This window comes from Equus przewalskii, chromosome 19, assembly GCF_037783145.1.
Source record: "Equus przewalskii isolate Varuska chromosome 19, EquPr2, whole genome shotgun sequence".
NCBI lineage: Eukaryota > Metazoa > Chordata > Mammalia > Perissodactyla > Equidae > Equus > Equus przewalskii.
Genome location: NC_091849.1, coordinates 54,317,181 through 54,338,015, shown reverse-complemented (window position 1 = coordinate 54,338,015; position 20,835 = coordinate 54,317,181). Strand labels below are relative to the sequence as shown.

Here is a 20,835-nt window from a genome sequence, read left to right as displayed (position 1 = left end):
ACTTAAAGGAGAGATAGTGAGTGAACAACTCACTCGGCCATGATGCTGACATCACTCCTACATTCGGAGTTTTATAGGTTTCCTAAATAAATCTTACATAGAGTGTTAGATTTATAACTATTCCTTGTAGACAATATATAGTCAGATCTTGTTTTTTTAATCTATTCAACAATCTCTTTTAATCAATATATTTAGACCATTCACATTTAAAGTTATTATTAGCATAGATGGATTAATATATACTACATTGTAGCTTCTCTATATGTTATCTTGCTCTTTCTTTCCTTATTTTTTTTTTTTGTCTTCAACTCTTTTCCTGCCTTCTCTGGTTTTAATTGAGCATTTTATATGGTTATATTTTATTTCCTCTCTTCGCATATCAATTATACTTCTTTTAAAAAATATTTTACTGGTTACTCTAGCATTTGCAACATACATAAGTCCACTTTCAAATAACACTATACTGCTTCATGTTTACCCTTATATTTACTCACTGTATTTTCTCCCTTCCTGACATTCCAAGATTCCTCCTTTAATGGTTTCATTTGTTTATGGAATTTCCTTTAGCCATTCATTTAGCATAGACCTGTTGATGACAAATTTTCTTAGTTTTCCTTCATCTGAGGATATTTTGAATTCTCCTCCATTCCTGAAGGATATTTTCACTGTATATAGTATTGTGTTGACATTTATTTCTGTACTTGAAAAATGTTCTGCCACTTTCTTCTGGCCTCTTCTGTCAATCAAATTATTTTTCCCTATATATAAGGTGTCTTTCTCCCTCAATGCTTTCAAGATTTTTCTTTGTCTTTAGTTTTCAAAGTTTGACTCTGATATGTGTGGGTGTGGATTTTTCTGGATTTATCTTGTTTAAAGGTGACTCAGCTTCTTGAATTGAGGTTTCTGCCTTTGCTCAGTGCAGGAAGTTTTCAGCCAATATTTTTTTGAATAGTTTTTCAGTCCTGCCATTTATCGTCTCCTTCTGACTCTCTGATACATGAATATTAGATTCTTTGTTATTGTCCCACAGGTCCCTCTGGCTGGGTTCTTTTGTTTTTTCCAGTCTGTTTTCTCTCTGTTGTTCAGATTGGGCAATTTGTATTGTTCTGTTTTCAAATTGGCTGATTATTTCCTCTGTCCCATTCATTCTTCTGTTCAGCCAATCCATTGAGTTTTTTATTTAGGTTATTGTGTTTTTTAGTTCTAAAATATCCATTTGATTGTTATATCTTCTGCTTACTAAGATTTACTGTCTCTGTGCTGAGACATTCTGTGTTTTCATTCTTAGTTGCTTGTTGAAGCATTTAATGATGGCTGCTTTAAAATCTTTGTCAGATAATTCTCTTTTTTTTTTTGAGGAAGATTAGCCCTGAGCTAACATCTGCTGCCAATCCTCCTCTTTTTGCTGAGGAAGACTGGCCCTGAGCTAACATCTCCTCTGGTTTATATGTGGGATGCCTGCCACAGCATGGCTTTGCCAAGCGGTGCCATGTCTGCACCCAGGATCTGAACTGGCAAATCCCAGGCTGCTGAAGTGGAATGTGCAAACTTAACCGCTGTGCCACTGGGCTGGCCCCTTGTCAGATAATTCTAATATCTCTGTCAACTGAGTGTTGGCATTTATTGATTGTCTTTTTTTATTCAAGTATTCCTGGTTCTCAGAATGACATATGATTTTTTTATTGCAACCTAGACGTATTATTTATTGTGTTATGAGACTCTAGATATTAAACTTTCTGCTTTAGTTGGTTTCCTCAGACACCATTTTAGCAGCAGAAAGGCGGACGTTGCTGCCTTTTTACTCCCATGTAGTGAAGAAATCCAGCCTCCTTAGTTAGCTTCTGATAACAGCTGAGGGGGTGAGGGGCTCCCTACTGCTGGGCAGAGGTAAAAGTCATGACTCTATTAGGGCTCCTCTGATACCACCCCAGTGGGGTGGGATCCAGAGTCAGGGTTACTTCATTATAAGCTGGCAAGGATGGAAGTCCAGACTCCCGACTTGGCCTTTCCTGGCTTGGGTAGAGGTGGTGCCGCAGTTTCTCCTGTGGTATTTGGCTGAAGTAAAGAGTTTATTGTGTAAAATACTGTGTTTTCTATCCTGCTAGACTACTCTTTCCTCATCCTTTGACTAGAGAGGGCAGGCTTTTCTTCCTGCGTGCATCCATTGTCATTTCCATGTTGCTTGCTTCTTCAGCTCCAGGCCTGAGAAATATGAGGCAAACAGAAAACTCAGGAAATTCACCGCTGTGTCATTCTGTGAGTTCTAAAGTCCTTAGCTGGTCTGCCTTCTCTCTATCTTTCAGTCTTATGTTTGTTTATACATATTTAGGGTTTTTAGTTGTATATAACAGGAGGAATGGGGGAAGCACATTTCTCCATTGATTTACTTTCAACTTTTGGTTTTATGTCTAAAATCTATTTCTTGTAGACAGACATAGTTGAGTCTTACTATTTATTAATTTTAGTAATCTCTGCTTTATTAACTGGTGTGTTTAGACCATTAGTATTTAATGTAATTATTTCTTTGGCTATATTTAAATCCACAATCATATTAGTTTTGTTTGTCCTCTCTTGTTTTTTGTTCTTCTGTACCTTTTCCTGCCTCTTTTTTGGTGTGGGGGGGTATGTGAGCATTTTTAAAAATTCCATTTTATTTATCTTGTTTTTAGTTATACCTGTTTGCATTCTTCTTTAAATTGTTGTTCTAAGAATTAAAACATAGATTCTTAACTTTCTACTTAGTTAATATCGTACCACTTTATGTAATATGTAGAAACCTTGCAATATATTTCTCTATACCACTACCCCCACTCTTTTATGCTCTATTTGTCAAGTGTTCAGCACATATGACAAAACAGTGTTATAACTTTTGCTTTGCAGAAATTAACAAGGAAAAAGCGACCTTTATATTTTCTTTTTTACCATTTCTCATGCTTTTTGGTCAAATTGGCACTACTTCTCAAAACTACTTCAACTTGAAGATACCAAAGTGTACCATTTTCCCTTTATGTGGATGAACACTCAAATTACATGTTATGACTTTTTCTGACCTTTCTCATTAACTCATGACAAGTAAAGAAATATCATTTAGCACCAATGTTTTGGTAAACTGCAACACAAACTTAAGCAATGAAACTGGGTGACAGATTGATTATAAGGTAAATTGGTTATAATGATGTTTGTGTTTGTTTTTAACATTATCAATTGCAATTTTTTAAAAAAGTTAAACATTAAAACTCTTGTTGAAAATTCTCCGTGAAAACCATGAACATCTCTACAATATTATATAAAATGAGATATTTTCAATTAATTTTTAAGAATACCTCTATTTGACTTCAAAGTAAACATAAAATGTTAATTAAGGCATAACTGTATGTCTGAAATTAAAACCTGAAGAGAATTTTATTTCCCTTAGAAGTCCACTGGGAAATAGGAATATTTGAAGATGTAAACAATTCACAAAAATGAATTGACATGTAGATAACTTCAAATACTAAGCAAACATTTAATGAACTTCTACTATGTGCTAGACACTGTTAATAAAGTTACAGACTCCTTTCAAGAAACTCACTGGCTACTAGGGGGAGAAAGGCAAAAAGTTGAACTCTTATTATAAGGGAACCAGAAAGGTTGAATTTTACTATCTTGAAGAAATTTTTCAGTAGAGGGGAAATATAGCAAACCTCATAGACTGGCTAACCTACCATTCCCTTTTCTTCTTTGCCTACCTTTACCATAGAAGCTAGGAGAGGAAAAGCTCACATTCCAAGCCTCCCTTGCAGTGAGAGATGACCATGTTGACACAATTCTGGCCAGTGAAATGTAAATCTACTTGAAAACGCTTCTGCCACAGCTTTTGATTTGCTGATGAGTATACAGGGCTCGCTCTACCCCTTGCCTTCTTGCCTCAAATCCAGCATGTCTAAAACCATGCCAGCCATCCTGTAATCCTAAGGGAAAGACCAAAAGTATCCCAGATAACACAGCAGTGACCACTGAGCTACTCAAGAAAAAGTCTACAGCCATCTCCAGATTTCTTGGTATTCAAGATTATAAATTTGTGTTTTAGAATGGCCATTTCTGAGTTAGTGTGGAGGATGAATTAAGAAGGGGCAAGAATGAAGGCAGGGAGACTTGTTAGGAAGTTGTTATAGGACTCTGAGCAAAAAAACTAATGGCCTGAACCAAGACAACTGCAGTGAGGATAGTGAGAAAAATTAAAAGGTGGAAGAGACAGGGCAAGGAGATGAAGACAGGTTTGAACATCTAAGTTTCTAGTTTGAGCAACAAGGTGGGTGGTAGTGCCATTCTCTAAAACAGATATAGTAAGGGATTGATAAATTCAGCTGTGGACATATTCAGTTTGAGATACCTATGGAACAATGTGAAAATGATGAGAAGGCAGTTGACTATGGATCTTTAAATCAAGAGTGAGGTCTGGATTGAAGGAAACCAGATTTGAGAGTAACCATTTATATAGGGTAGTACTGTCCAATAGAGCTCTAAGTCACATTTGTATCCTAAAGAAAAAAACAGATATAATCAATTTTAATATTTTTATTTAACTCAATATATCCAAAATATTAAACATATTATCAAGTTATTAATGTGATAATTTACATGATGTCTTTAAAATCTGATGTGTATTTTACACTTAAAGCACATCTCAACTTCTCTGAACGCCTTTATCACAAATACTTGACTTGTATACAAATTTCATAAAATTTAAAGTTGAAAAAGTAGGTTCATAAACCCAAATTGTTCTAAACACAGTTAAGTCTTCCAGTAGCTGAAAGAAAATCATTTTCCTTTGTTATTTTCATTCACACTGAAAAAGATCCCGTTCATCTTTTTAAAAATAATTGACTTGCCTTCAGAGCCAAAGCTGATCAGTTTGAAAACTACATTTGTCCAATTTAAGTAAATTCAGTAAATCTTGTGTAGCTCAGTATTGTTAACACTGAATTCAGAGTTAAGTAAGTCAAAAAGCAACTCTAAATTTTTTTTTTTTTTAAAGCTTGGCATTTTTTTTTTTTTTTTTAGATTTTTTAATTTTTTCCTTTTTCTCCCCAAAGCCCCCCCGGTACATAGTTGTGTATTCTTCGTTGTGGGTCCTTCTAGTTGTGGCATGTGGGACGCCGCCTCAGCGTGGTTTGATGAGCAGTGCCATGTCCGCGCCCAGGATTCGAACCAACGAAACACTGGGCCGCCTGCAGCGGAGCGCGCGAACTTAACCACTCGGCCACGGGGCCAGCCCCAAAGCAACTCTAAATTTATCAAGAAACATTTTTCAAAATTTTCTTTTAATTTTTGTAGTAAATTTACATAACTGTCAAATACAGTTAAAATCTTGTGCATACTGATTCATATTAGAAAAATGTGTAAAACTGTTGACTTTTACAAGTTTCAATTTCAAAACAAATTCTAGTACTTGTCTAGATAGTGCACAAGTAGGCTTTTTCCTTTCTTTGGAGCTTCAAATTTAGATCATTCATCTGTCATGTGATATTGGGGAGCAAACTGCCATCTTTTCCTTGATTATTAAAATATTTGGCTAGCATTTCTTTGTTGCAAGAAAACCTGGAGCTGCTGTTAACAGTACAGTAAGTTTTGTAGAACTCTTTCACAATTCAACCAACTGGCAGAGCACACAAAATCATTAAATTCAGTCTTTTAATTCTTTCAGCAATCCTATCAGCTGATGTTGATTCATAGCATTTTCACTCATATAATGATCACTTAACAAATGTACCCATGGTGCCTGTCGTAGAGACTATTTTGGAAAACTGAGCACAAATATTTTCAAACTGTGTCATAGAGTAGAATGAAGAAATAAGGGAAACATTAGGATCATTCAAAAATTCCAATGAAATCTAACTTTTGACCTAACCTAGCTGGAATGCTATTATTGTGACAAATTTTTTTCTCATCTAGCTGAAAGTCTTCTGACAAATATAAAAGATTAAAAAATAACTACAGAAGTTTGATTTTTTAGGCCATGAATTGAAACGGTTTCTTCTTAAATGTTTAAGTACTATGAGATAAAATGTACTCCTAGTATTACTTGGGCACCATTTCATATTACACAGCTCATTTAAAGCTGAAGAAAAGCACTTGTCATTTTTCAGATTTTGAATCAATCTTTGATGTGGCTACAATTGTCCTGTATTCTACAAGCAATGTTTGGTGACTTAACTAAAGACTTGGCACTTTTTTCTTTTTTTAAAGATTTTATTTTTTCCCTTTTCTCCCCATAAGCCCCTCAGTACATAGTTGTATATTCTTCCTTGTGGGTCCTTCTAGTTGTGGTATGTGGGACGCTGCCTCAGCGTGGTTTGATGAGCAGTGCCATGTCCGCACCCAGGATTCGAACTGACGAAACACTGGGCCGACTGCAGCGGAGCGCATGAACTTAACCACTCGACCACGGGGCCAGCCCCAAGACTTGGCACTTTTTTAACAAAACATTTGGAGGGTTTAACTCATAATTTTCTAAGAATTTCTGTAACTGAAATAATTTTAGTATCTACCCATCTAAAACTAGTTTTTTTCATGGAAGAATCCAAGTATTTTATATCTGGCCAAACTTACAAGCTCAATCCTTTTAAAAATTGTTAAAAAAAATTTTTGTTGGACATTTAATTCTGATTTCAGGCAACTAACTTTTGACCTTTGAAAATTCATTCAATGATTATGCACTTGCTAAAACTGTCTCAATATTATCCCCTTTTACTGTCTTAAGTAACAGCTTGTGTTTCTCTGCCACAGTAAACTGCAGTTGTCATTCATCATAAAATCTGCAATGAATCTTCTTCCAGTCTGTTTACTGTTCCAGTTGTAGTCCTAGCTTCTGCATCTCTACTTCTTTTCCAGTATGCCTTCATTTTGAATTTTAAAATTTGTTCATATTCATGTCTAAACTAGAAAAATTATAATTTAAGTATTTCAATTTAGTTACCTTATGGTTTACATAAGTTTCAGTTATTCCTGTTGTCTGTATAAAATATTCAGATAAACATGCTATAAAGTTACGTCGATTCATAGAAAAAATAATTTGCATTGAATCCATCTGTTGACACCAACTCAATCAGTGATGTGTTTATGTGATACCAGACATGATGCATGAATCTGACAGACACACTACAACAATCACATCTTAAGCAAGGTAACAAATGTATTTCTAAAAGAAGAGTTGAGTTAAAAATATTTTACTCTGTTAGTTTATATATTTAATTAAAATTAAATAAAAAATTTACTTTCTTATTCCTACTGCACTCACTTCAAGTGCTTAGTAGTCACATGTTGCTAGTGGCTACTGTATTAGTGCAGATATGGAAATGAGAAAGAGCACAGCCAAAAGGCTTGCAGTTTTAACTCCATTTCTTTTATTTGATGTAACTTCCAGCTTAGAACTTATCTGGGTTCTGCTATTCTCTTGCATCTTTACTCAAAGTAAAACAAAGAAAAGTGGAAATTGTTCTATGTTCTGTACAGCACTCCTTGGAATATATTTTATGGCCCACTCTAGCAGACGTGGACCAATCTCTAAAAAACTATAGCTCCTAAAAGCAATCATCAACTTTTTGTCTTTGGAGAATGCCTTTTAAACAGCAATGTGCTGAAAAGAGTTTTAACAACTGGCTTTCAAAAAAAAATATATGTATGTATCTAAAAGATGTGTAGCATACAATTTACAAGTGATAAAAGCGCACACAATACTCTATTCTAAGTTCCATATAGCCAAGCGATTCTCACAGAAGGCTTTTGATTTTTGCCGAACTCTTGTATCTGTAGCCAACCTATGGTTGCAATTTGACCAGGATTTTACAAATGGAGTTGCATCCCAATCTGCTAACTCTTTCCCCAACAAATTTATTGTCATCAAATCTGATATGTGATCTATTGTTAGACTATTTCTCACCCTTGTACAAATTATGTTCATTAAATTGAAACCTCTTTCAGCTTCAGCACTATTGACTGCAATAGTGCTAACTATCTTTTTAGCTTTCTGTATACTTGTAGGAATTGAAACATTGTTTGATTTTATATTATTACTTACAAATTCCCGAAAATCATTCAAATCAATCTCATATTTCAAAATTTCACAGAGATGAAATAATTTTTTTTCACCAGCTATCCATGGTGAAGTTATTTCTTCATAGGGCCATGTAGAAGGTTCTAGCACATCAAAATAATTAAAAATACTTTCATCATGGTTTCTGTCACATAAGAGACGTAAGTTCATGTGTTGAATTATATTTTCTAATAACATATTCCTAGGAAGGGCATTAAATTCATTACTTTTGTTAAATGGAATATCTTTAAACTTATCTGACTTAATCAAACCTTCAATTTGAGATTCATGCTTTCCAGTACCAATTTTTAAATTTTCCAAAGCTCTTATGGTACGTTTGATCAATTTTTGTGCTTTCTGAATGTTAGTTGATCTTGACTGCAATGCAGTTGAAAGTAATGAAAATTCTTCAAGAATGTCAATCATTAAAGCAAGGTCTTGCAAGAAATTAATGTTAGCTAATCTCTTTGCTAAACCAGAATAAGAATGAGAAAAATGCATATATAATACAGGATATGCACGCCATACAGCAGTAGCAGCTTGTAAACTACACGCTGCCCATCTTGGTCCCATTACCCGGCCAATTTTAACAATTTCAATTTCAAGGTCTTTAGGTACAGTTTCTAAAAGCTTGTTTTGACTTTTATTAGACTGATGATAAATGGAATAAATTTTATCAAGAAATATTTTAAAGTGATTAACTTGTTTTATTTCAGATATTGAATCATCAAGCGACAATTGCAATCGATGGTTTAAACAGTTCCAAATAATGATTTCAGGAAAATTTTCTAACAACTTTGTAGCTACTCCAGATTTTCTTCCCAGCATTATATTAGCACCATCAGAACAAAATGCGATTAAATTTGCTTTTAAATATTCATTAGTAAAGCCACAATCATTTAAAGTACTCAATAATGTATTGAAAATACACTCTGCTGTGGTTGACACCAACTCTTTTAAAGCAACAAATAACATGACTGGTGCAGGAGCTGACTGAACTGTGCACTGGATATAAATTACTAGCGTGCTTTTCTTTGAAACTGTAGATGCCTCATCAATTATAATACAGATTTTGGCATTCTCTTCTATAATATTTTTAAATATCTTCATCTTCATTTCTTTTGCAATATGTTCTGCTATTCTTGTTGCACTATATCGTGTATTTAAACAATTGACCTCTCCATTTTCCTCTTGTAATTCTACTGCCCCCTCAATATCAGATAAAGGTCTATTATGTTTTACTAAACTGTAAACAGTATTGAAAACTTTCACAGTAGCATCAATATTTTTATTATTTTGTTTATGCACTAAATTAGAAATCGAGCCATTAACTGATTCCTTTAACAATTCCTGAATTTTACCATGGGCTTTAGAAACATCATGTTCCCTGATTTTTTTCCGCAGAGAAGCTTGTCTAGTAGTTTTATTACTGCCGTTAGGAGTTACTAAATATGCAATCCATTCCTTGGACACATGGACATGCTTTTCTGCTTTTGATCCCAAATGCCGAACTGTTGAGCAATCCTTACATCCTAATTTACCTTCTTTTATTTCAAGCCATTTGTACTGCTCTGTAAACATAAGTGCTTGTTTTTCATTCCAACAATCTGGAAGCACAAGATTATCTATTTCTTCCTTTGATGAACATGATGGTTTTTCTTCAATGACTGGTTGTTCAACATATTTGAAATTTGATTCCTTTGACTTAGACAATCCACGGTGATTTTTGTTCCTATTATTACTTTCTGTGTCTGTTTTCACCTTCTTCACATTTATAAAATGCAAAAAATCACCCTGTCGTTTTGGCATTTTAGGGAAGAGAATCTGAAAAATAATTTTACATATGTAAGTAAAATTCCTAACAACACTTTAAGGATTAACATAAAAAGTTATATTAATGATCCTTATACACTTTTAGAAATAAATTTTAAACTAAAATACCTGCCTTGATTTTGTTTATACATATAATTTCAATATGACTTGCTATTTCTTCAAAAAGCCACTATCACTTTTTAAAACTCTATAGCCAATAATGTCACAAAATCTGACTGAATGTTTGGTTATCACCCAATTCAACAAAGCAGTTGCTCATATGATTTATAATGTGAAGAGTGGCTGATATTTTCATTTACATTAATAAGATGAAAGTGAAAAAATGAAGATGTATATCAGAACTCCACTCATTCATCAATGACAACATCAACCTTTTTGTTGAAGCAATGAAGAGTTTTCAAATATTGCAAGATTTCCTCAGTTTTTCATACAGCAGACAGTCTAACAGTTAAGAGACATATCGACGTATCACATTTTTAGACCTAATCTGTAATAACATTTTATCTATCATTTTCTTTAGTTTAGACAATCAACAAACAGTAAATCAAGGCGATTTGTTGTTTGCCGATTACCTTGGTGTAAGTACTTCCATCATGCTGCAGGAGCACATTGTTAGATAGTATTCCTAGCATACAGATATAATAGATGTAAATAACTTCAAGTGCATAGATATTAGGATATAGTGAGTTCTGAGTATTACCTTAAAGGTAACAATAATTTATTTACTTGTAAGTTTATATACGTTAATTTTTAATAATGGCTATGTTTAGCAATCAGCTCACAAAGTGCTTGAAAATTTAACAATTGGTTCTTACGAGCACGCACACTATTGCATTTAATGATAGAATTGAAAAAACAAATATAATATACGTACGTCACTATAGTAAGTGCTAGGCTCTTCATCATCACCACAGACCAAGTCAATGTATTCAAGAATAGGTCTTGATGGTCCTTCCTAAAAAAATGAAGTGAGCAAATATACAACTCATGAACAATCACTCAAACCAAACTTGCATTTACAATCAGCAGGGTTGTTTTTGTTGGAATTAGCAAGAATTCTTGTGAGGTGAAGCCTAGCAGGTGGCACAGAATAATCAGAAACAAAAGCAGCACAGGAAGATTCAGAATAGATGCATATGTAACGATGACAAAACCCACAAAGGGCCTAAATCCATGTAGAAGAATAAAGCCATGTAGATTCCTTTGGAAATGGGAAATAGTACAGGGACAGTGTTAAAAAGACACAGATATCAGGGTACAATATTTTTAAACTGGGGTGGTTATCAATAATCTTTGATATCTAAACTCAAAATCATGGAATTCTTTGATAGCTCCACTTCATCCTCCACATCCTTAAACAATCAAACCCTGAATCTTCTCTATCCTTTTTTTTTTATTATTGAGTTAATAACAGTTTACATCAATGTGAGATTTCAGTTGTACATTGTTTCTTGACTGTCACCACAGAAGTGCTCCCCATCACCCCCAGAGCCCTGCCACGCCCCTTCCCCTGGTAACCACTGAACTGTTTTCTTTGTCCCAGTACTTGATTATATTCCAAGTATGAGTGAAATCATAGTGTTTGTCTTTCCCAGTCTGGCTTATTTTGCTTAGCATAATTCCCTCTAGGTCCTTCCATGTTACTGCAAATGGGATGAATTTTTTTTTTTTCTGGCTAAGTAGTATCCCATTGTATATATGTATATATATACACCACATCTTCTTTATCCAATCATTGGTCGATGGGCACTTGGGTTATTTCCATGTCTTGACTATTGTGAAAAGTGCTGCAATGAAAAGTGCATATGTTACTTTGGATTGTTGATTTCAAACTGTTTGGGTAGACACCCAGTAGTGGGATAGCTGGGTCATATGGTAGGTCTATTTTTAGTTTTTTGAGGAATCTCCATACTGTTTTCCATAGTGGTTACACCAGTTTGCATTCCCACCAGCAGTGTGTGAGGGTTCCCTTCTCTCCACACCCTCTCCAACATGTTATTTTTAGTCTTAGTGATTATAGCCATTTTAACAGGCCATAAGGTGGTATCTTAGTATAGTTTTGATTTGCATTTCCTTGATGATTAGTGATGTTGAACATCTTTTCATGTGTTTATTGGACATCTGTATATCTTCTTTAGAAAAATGTTCATCTCCTCTGCCCACTTTTTGATCAGGTTGTTTGCATTTTTATTGCTCATTTCTGTGAGTTCCTTATATATTATGGAGATTAACCCCTTGTCAGATATATGACTTGTAAACATTTTCTCCCAATTGGTAGGTGGCTCTTTGTTTTGATCCTAGTTTCTTTTGCGTTGCAGAAGCTCTTTAGTCTGATGAATTCCCACTTTTTATTTTTTTCGTTTCTCTTGTCTGAGAGGACATGGTATTTGAAAAGATCGTTTTTTGTTAGATGTCAAAGAGCACACTGCCAATCTTATCTTCCAGGAGTTTTATAGTTTCAGGTTATATCTTCAAGTCTTTGATCTATTTTGAGTTTATTTTTGTGTATGGTGTGAGACAGTGGTCTACCTTCATTCTTTTGCATGTGGCTGTCCAGTTTTCCCAACACCATTTATTGAAGAGACTGTCTTTTCTCCATTGTATGTTCTTGGCACCTTTGTCGAAGATTAGCTGACCATAGATGTTGGTTTTATTTCTGAGTGCTCAGTTCTCTTCCATTGATCTGTGTGTCTCTTTTTGTAAAAGTACCCTGCCATTTTGGTCACTATGGCTTTGTAGTACATTTTGAAGTCAGGGATTGTGATACCTCCAGCTTAGTTCTTTTTTCTCAGGATTGCCTTAGCAATTCGGGGTCTTTGATTGCCCCATATGAATTTTAGGGTTCTTTGCTCTATTTCCTTGAAGAATGTCATTGGGATTCTGATAGGGATTGCACTGAATCTGTAGATTGCTTTGGGTAGTATGGACATTTTACCTATGTTTATTCTTCCAATCCATCAGCAAGGAATCTCTTTAAGTCATTATCAATGTCTCTCAGTAATGTCTTATAGTTTTCGTTGTATAAGTTTTGATTTGCATTTCCTTGATGATTAGTGATGTTGGTTAAATTTATTTCTAGGTGCTTAATTTTTTTAGTTGCGATTGTAAGTGGAATTATATTTTTGAGTTCTCTTTGTGTAAGTTCGTTATTGGAGTATAGAAAAACAACAGATTTTTGTAGGTTGACTCTGTACTCTGCAACTTTCCTGTAGTTGTTAATTATTTCTATTAGTTTTCCAATGGATTTTTTTGGGTTTTCTATATATAAGATCAGGTTGTCTGCAAACAGCAAGAGGTTCACTTCTTCCCTCCCTATTTGGATTCCTTTTATTCCTTTCTCTTGCCTAATTGCTCTGGCCAAAACCTCCTGTACTATGTTGAATAAGAGTGGTGATAGTGGGCATCCTTGTCTTGTTTCTGTTCTCAGGGAGATGGTGCTCAGTTTTTGCCCATTGAGTATGATGTTGGCTGTGGGTTTGTCATATATGGCCTTTATTATGTTGCGGTGATTTCCTTCTATGCCCATTTTGTTCAGAGTTTTTATCATAAATGGCTGTTGGATCTTGTCAAATGCTTTCTCTGCATCTATTGAGATGATCATGTGGTTTTTAGTCCTCAATTTGTTGATGTGGCGTATCACATTGATTGATTTGTGGATATTGAACCATCCCTGCATCCCTCGTATGCATCCCACTTGATCGTAATGTAAGATCCTTTTAATGAATTGCTGAATTTGGGTTGCCAAAATTTTGTTGAGAATTTTTGCATCTACGTTCATCAGCGATATTGGTCTGTAGTTTTCCTTTTTTGTGCTGTCCTTGTCAGGCTTTGCTATCAGAGTGACATTGGCCTCGTAAAATGTGTTAGGAAATGTTCCATCCTCCCTAATTTGTTGGAATAGCTTGAAAAGGCTACGTATTAAATCCTCTCTGAAAGTTTGGTAGAATTCCCTAGGAAAGCCATCTGGTCCTGGGGTTTTATTCTTTGGGATGCTTTGGATTGCTGTTTCAATTTCTTTCCTTGTGATTGGTCCATTCAGATTGTCTGTTTCTGCTTGACTCAGCTTTGGGAGGTTGTAAGAGTCTAAGAATTTATCCATTTCCTCTAGGTTATCCATTTTGTTGGCATATAGTTTTCAGTAGTATTCTCTTATAATCCATTGAATTTCTGTGGAGTCTGTTATTTCTTCTCTTTCATTTCTGATTTTGTTTATTTGAACTTTCTCTCTTTTTTTCTTTGTAAGTCTGGCTAGGGGTTTGTCAATTTTATTTATCTTCTCAAAGAACCAGCTCTTTGTTTCATTGATCCTTTCTACTGCCTTTTTTGTTTCAATAGCATTTATTTCTGCTCTCATTTTTATTATTTCTCCTCTTCTGTTGACTTTGGGCTTTGTTCTTTTTCTAATTCAGTTAGGTGTAATTTGAGATTACTTATTTGGGATTATTCTTGTTTGTTAAGGTGAGCCTGTGTTGCGATGAATTTCCCTCTTAACATAGCTTTTGCTGCATCCCATATGAGTTGGTATGGCATGTTATCATTTTCATTTGTCTCCAGATGTTTATTTCTTAATTTCTTCAATGATCCTTTGCTTGTTCAATAGCATATTGTTTAGTCTCCACATCTTTGTCCCTTTCTCAGCCTTTTTCTTGTAATTAATTTCTAGCTTTAAAGCATTATGATCAGAGAGGATGCTTGTTATTATTTCAATTTCTTTAAATGTACAGAGGGCAGTCTTGTTTCCTAACATATGGTCTGGTCTATCCTTCAGAATGTTCCCTGCACACTTGAGAAGAATGTGTATTCTGCTGTTTTTGGATGGAGTGTTCTATATATGTCTATTAAGTCCAACTGTTTTAGCTTTTCATTTAATTCCAGTTTCCTTGTTGATTTTCTGTCTGGATGATCTATCCATTGACGTGCATGGGGTATTGAGGTCCCCTACCAGTATTCTGTTATTTTTAATATCTTCTTTTAGGTTTGTTAATAGTTGCTTTATGAACTTTGGTGCTCCCGTGTTGGGTGCACAAATATTTATAAGAGTTATTTCATCTTGATGGAGTGTCCCTTTGATCATTATATATTGCCCCTCTTTACCTGCCTTATCTTTGCCTACTTTGTCTGATATAAGTATTGTGACACCTGCTTTCTTTTGTTTGCCATTAGCTTGGAGTATCATCTTCCACCCCTTCACTCTGAGCCTGTATCTGTCGTCGGAGCTGAGATGTTGTTCCTGGAGGCAACTAATTGTTAGATCTTGTTCTCCAATCCATCTTGCCACTCTGTGTCTTTTTATTGGAAAGTTCAATCCATTTTCATTGAGGGTGATTATTGATGTATGAGGGCTTAATGCTGTCATTATATCACTCGTTTTCCGGTTTTCCTGCATTTCCTTTGTTTCTTGTCATGTGTGTTTTGTTCTACCCATTGAATTCTGCAGTTTTTTATGCTGTGTTTGTTTTTTCCTTATTTATTTTTTGTGTCTCTGTTCTGCTTTTTAGTTTAGTAGTAGTTTAGTACCCTGAACTTTGTATTCAGAATCTTGTGGATAACATAGTCCGTTTTCTGATCACCTGTTATTTCCTTAGTCTAAACTGATTCAGTCCCTTCCCTCCTCCCCTCCTAAGTCGTTATTCTCATATCTGATTCCAACTTGTGTTGTGAGTTTGTCACAAGTGACAAGATTGTCTTTGTTTTTGGTGTTTTCCTTCACTTTAGCCTAATGCTATAGTTGAATATTTGCTATCCTATTCTGATTCTGTCTATCTGTCTCCTTACTCTGTGTTTTGTGACTCCTTTCTTTCTTTTTTCAGGTATGAGAGCCTTCCTAAGGATTTCTTGTGGGGGTAGGAGTCTCATGGTTAGGAAGTCCTTTAGCTTTTGTCTGTCTGGGAAAGATTTAATTTCTCCCTCATATCTGAAGGATATTTTTGCTGGATAGAGTATTCTTGGATGAAAATTTTTATCTTTTAAAGTTTTGAATATGTCATTCCATTTTCTCCTACTTTGTAAAGTTTCTGCAGAGAAATCTGCTGAAAGTCTGATAGGGGTTCCTTTGTAGGTTATTTTCTTCTGCCTTGCTGCCCTGAGTATTCTTTCTGTCATTCATTTTTGCCAGTTTTACTACTATATGCCTTGCAGTAGGTCTTTTTACACTGACAAACCTAGGAGATCTGAAAGCTTCCTCCACACACATTTCCCTCTCATTCCCTAGATTTGGGAAGTTCTCTGCTATTACCTTTGAGCATGCTTTCTCCTCCATTCTCCTTCTCTTCACCTTCTGGGATACCTGTAATTCTTATGTTGCATTTCCTCATTGAGTTGGACATTTCTCAGAGACTTTCTTCATTTCTTTTTAGTCTCAGTTCTGTCTCCTCCTCTGTCTGGAGCAATTCAAAATGTCTATCTTCAATTATGCTGATTTGCTCCTCTATGGTGTCCACACGAGCATTCAGGGAATCCGTATTTTGTTTTATCTCTTCCATTGTGTCTTTCATCTCTAGAATTTTTGACTGATTCTTCTTTCTAGTTTCAATCTCTTTTGTGAAGTAGCTCCTGAACTCGCTGAATTGTTTTTCTATATTCTCTTTTACCTCAATGAGTTTTCTGACGATAGCTATTTTGACTCCATTGTCGTTTAGTTTACTTTACTTATTTCTGAGTCCTCAGGTATGAATTCTGGATATTTATTGTTTTCTGTCTGTTCTGGAGATTTGATGAACTGCCTGATGTTGGAAGAATGGGGTTTTCCCACTGCGGTATTATTTGGTTGCATTTACAGCCTATCGCCACTGGATGGGGGTCAAGAGCTGTGTATTCTGAGCCCTCCCCCTTCAGCCGAGATGGCACACTACAGGTCAGAAGAGGGGCGCCTTCTCCTGTGTGCAGTCCCCAGTTTACCGATCAGCTCTTGCTATCTGTTCTTCTGGGGCCTTGGCTTGATGAGGTCCCCCTTGCAAAAGCTTTCGCCCGGTTAGAGGGCTTCCTTCTAAGCTGCAAGGGCCCTAGGGTGTCCTGGGTGATCTCGCGGAAGTGCGACCCCGCCACTGCTCCCTCCCTCACAGAGCCTCCCACGGCAGTGATCCCAGTCTTTAGGGGAGGGAGCGAAGTTCTTTCTTACCCTGTTCCAGCTCCTCTGAGGGGGGGATCCAGCCTCTCTACACACTGTCGTGTGGCTGCCATGACCTTCCGAGGATTCCTGTGCTTTTAGCGTATTTTCTGTTGGAATATGATTGCTCCTTTTTCTTGTTATGTTGGAGTGGACAGAGTCCCGGGCAAGCTCACTCCGCCATGATGCTGATGTCACCTTCTCTATCCTTTCTTAACACACATACTACCTTCAACATAAACCAGGCCTTAAATTCCCCAGTCAAAAACCTGGATTTTTTTCTACAGGCAAAGGAATCAATATAGCGTTGAGATGGGAACAAAATTAGAGCTGTGTTGCTAGAAGATCAGGAGAGTATGAACTGTGGGAAGACCAGTAACAAGATAATCAATCCAGACAAATGGTAATGCAGTACAAAAACAGAGTGAGGACAAGAGAACAATGAGGAAGTACACTCTTCTGTATCTATATTTCACTAAAATTTCTACCAAAGACAAGGGCTCTTTTTGTACTCCCAAATTGTTATCATTCCTTTCTTTCAGCATATTGTGTTTAGTTTGGGGCTATGTATATGGCAGAACACAAAGAGGATGCTGTGCCACAATGTAGACTGAAGGCTGGAAAATGAGATATATACAAAAAGACCAAGGAATCCAAATCAGAATACATCAAGTAGTAATACACTTCTTGATAAAAAATATAAAAACAACACAAAAAGTGTTCTTTTTGTATCTGAACAACTCTCAAGCAGAAAACTGAACCCAGCAGCATTTCATCTTTCCTGGACAGTACTACAAAAAACACAGAGAAATAAGCATATCCTAGTGGAACCCAGCATAGGATGAAGTTACATAAGTAAATTCTGTCTCTGAATGTGTTTGAAAGTAGAATTATATTATCATTGCTTTTTATGTGGGACCATTTAAAGGCAAACGGAATATTTTTACTAGGTTCTTTCTGGTACTGCAATTCCACTTAGAGCATACAATTCACTTCTTATGGAGCTGTCAAATCTTTCATCCTCTATTTGGAAACAAGTCTAAAGAGAAGAGATTATACCAAGCTGGATGTACAAAACTCTGGATGCAAAGATACAAAATATTCTCTATATTTAAAAGAAAACTCAAATTTAGAGCTTTAAACCTCAGCTGAACACAAGCTAATATATTAATTCAGTTAGAATTTACAGTATAGGAGTCAGCCCCATGGCTGAATGGTAAGTTCACATGCTCCACTTCGGCAGCCCGGGGTTTCACCGGTTCGGATCCTGAGCACAGACATGGCACTGCTCGTCAAGCCATGCTGAGGCGACATCCCCCATATCATCACAACCAGAAGGACCTACAACTATACAACTATGTACGGGGGCCTTTGGGGAGAAGAAGAAGGAAGAAAAAAAAGATTGGCAACAGATGTTAGCTCAGGTGCCAATCTTTAAAAAAAAGAAAAAAGAATTTACAATATAATTATTTATTCCTCAGAGTATTACACAAACTTACAGCTATTGACTTTTACAACCTTAATTTTGTAGATTCCTTCTATGTTTCTCAAAGTAAGGCACATAGATCATAAATACACGTCACTGCTACCTATAGTTGCACAAAACACCATCAAGATCATAGTCCCATTCATCTGTCTTCATCCCACTGTCAGAAGGAACCAAAATTATTTCTCCTAGATCAATGGAATCCTCTTTCCAAATGTTTTTCAGGACAAAAACCAGACACTGTGGTCTTCAATTTCCATATATCACTTACTTTTCACCATAGGGGAGGCAGAGTCAGCATACAACCCCTCTTGATATCCCTAAATTTATAAAACTTCAAGTGTCAAGAAAAGAGTATCATATGCATTATTAATGGGGAAGCATGTCAAGGAAAGGATCTTGTAAAGAATTACTATACAACCCTACTACAACAACAATGTTAACACTACAATTTTTAGGCAAAAAATGCTGATTTTAAAAATAAGTGATTTACTTGGTTACCCTAAACCTACTATTGCAATTAAAAAACATTACACAGCACACATTTAAAGAAAAATTATACAGCATTAATAGCAAACTCAGCTAATCACAGAAATCAGAGGAAGAGTGTTTTAGGGAAGAAGTGTTTTTAGCTAGCTAAGACACCACTTTAAACAGCAGCTTTGTAAAAACTTTAATAAGAGTTTGAGGGGTAAATAATCCCAAAATGTATAATGACACCCCATTTGGTTTTCAAAACCAACACTTTATAAAGTGTGTTCAGAAAGCTACATACCCCTGAATTTGTGCTAAAATGAAGAGTCCTGGGCTGCACCATGAAATTCTGATTCAACAGGTCTGGAGTGGGGTCCAGGAATCTGCCCATTACACTTGAAAACTACTGCCTCCAGGGGAATAAACCCAGACAGATATCGTATGTTCCTGGTGATGCAGGATCTCTGTTATGACAATCAATTGCTGCACTAGTGTGACCTGATCTCAGAGGTTAGAGGAGTCTTGCAGCTATTTGCCTTCACGCTATGAAGCTACATAACGCTCAGATTTCCAGTTCCTGCACCCTTCTTCTTCTTTTCTACTTCTGTCCTCATCAGTAGCCCTCCCTTCTCCCTAACCTGGGTGTCGTCTTTTAAAAGTTACTCTTGCCCCATTTCAAAACACAGTCTAGAGACAAAACCTTGGGTACATTGAGTATAAAATGGCCCTAAATGCAGGCAGGAGAAGCGTGATGGAGTGCACAACGTGTACCTTAGGCCACCGTCTTTGTGATGGCTCCCGCGGTGGCTCAGAGACCCCTTCTGGGAAATATAGCGCTAGGCCACGCTCACAGTGCCTGGTACCCGTCAGACACACACACATTTGCTGAATGATGGATGAGCAGGTGAGGTGCAATCTCATTACCAACCACACAGTCTTGGACTCGGGAAACGCGAAGGTCGCTGCTACTTACGCTAACAAACTGAATGTCATCTTCGTTTTCATCCGTTGTCGACTCGGATGCCTCCGGCCCAGCTGGAGGGACAGATTCTATTATCTATAAAAATAAGCCAGAACACGCTCAGCTGTACCGCCACATGCTTGGGGCAACAGATTTCTCCAAAAGGAACAAAGAAGGAAGAGCTTCTTCAACAAAAAGCTCTGGAGGAAGCCGAACGAGCGCAAGGCCCCGCGACCCCGGCCGAGGACAGAGCTCGGGGTCGGGTCCTGCCGCCGCGGGCGCGGGCGCGGGCGCGGGCGCGGGATGGGCCCGCCCGCCAGAACGAGCCCCCAGCCCGACTCCCCCTCCCAGGCCGGAGGGCCGCGAGCCCACCACCCAACAGCAAGCCGGCTCCAAGGGCCGCTCCCCGGGCAGGCCTGCGGCGACGAGGGCCCGGCGAGGGGCAGGGCCGGGGGCGGCCATTGTTGCCGCCGGTCCCCGCGCAGCCCCGCACCAGGCCCGCCCTGGGACGCCGAGGGGCCGGGTCGCCGCCGCCGCCGAGCTCCGGGAGCCCCGGCCGAACGCCAGCGCCTCGCGGGCGGCGAGGACCCGCGGCGCCGCCCGACTGCTCACCTCCGCCCCCGGCTCTCCCATTTCTCCGACGGCCCGACTGACAGCACCGCCGCTGCTGCTCAACCTGCCGCCGCCGCCGCCGCCACGACGTCCCTTCCCGCCCGGCCCCGCTCCGCGCCGCCGTCACCCGCCCCTGCGTGAGCGCCGACGCCGCGGGCGGAAACAGGCGCAAAACCGCTTCAAAGGGAGGAGCGGCCCGCCCGGGCCAGCTACCCCGGAGCCGCCTCCGCTCGCTCCCGGCTTTCCTTCCTCGCGCGCAGGATGCTGGGAATTGTAGTTCTGGTGGCCCC

General features: G+C 37.6%; 1 protein-coding gene across 2 annotated transcripts; it reads right to left on the bottom strand.

The window, feature by feature from the left end:
• Positions 1-5,024: 5,024 nt before the first annotated feature.
• On the bottom strand, positions 5,025-20,826 carry KIAA1586 (KIAA1586 ortholog). 2 transcript variants are annotated; one of them, XM_070586350.1, is made up of 4 exons: positions 20,546-20,826; positions 19,946-20,029; positions 10,782-10,862; positions 5,025-9,898 (listed from the first exon to the last, which is right to left on the bottom strand). In XM_070586350.1, exons 1-4 carry the CDS (start codon positions 20,564-20,566, stop codon positions 7,721-7,723), a joined length of 2,364 nt encoding a protein of 787 aa, XP_070442451.1. In that variant the 5' UTR covers positions 20,567-20,826; the 3' UTR covers positions 5,025-7,720. The 2 variants fall into 2 exon arrangements, with proteins under 2 accessions (XP_070442451.1, XP_008515930.1); XM_008517708.2 differs by lacking the exons at positions 19,946-20,029; positions 20,546-20,826 and adding an exon at positions 17,025-17,373.
• Between the last annotated feature and the right edge of the window lie 9 nt (positions 20,827-20,835).

Coding starts and splice junctions, on each gene's coding strand:
- KIAA1586 (XM_070586350.1), bottom strand. CDS start 20,566: ATGGGAGAGCCGGGGGCGGAG. Junction 20,030..20,545: donor TGGGAGAGCCGGGGGCGGAG/GTGAGCAGTCGG, acceptor TTATTTTTATAG/ATAATAGAATCTGTCCCTCC. Junction 10,863..19,945: donor ATGACATTCAGTTTGTTAGC/GTAAGTAGCAGC, acceptor TCATTTTTTTAG/GAAGGACCATCAAGACCTAT.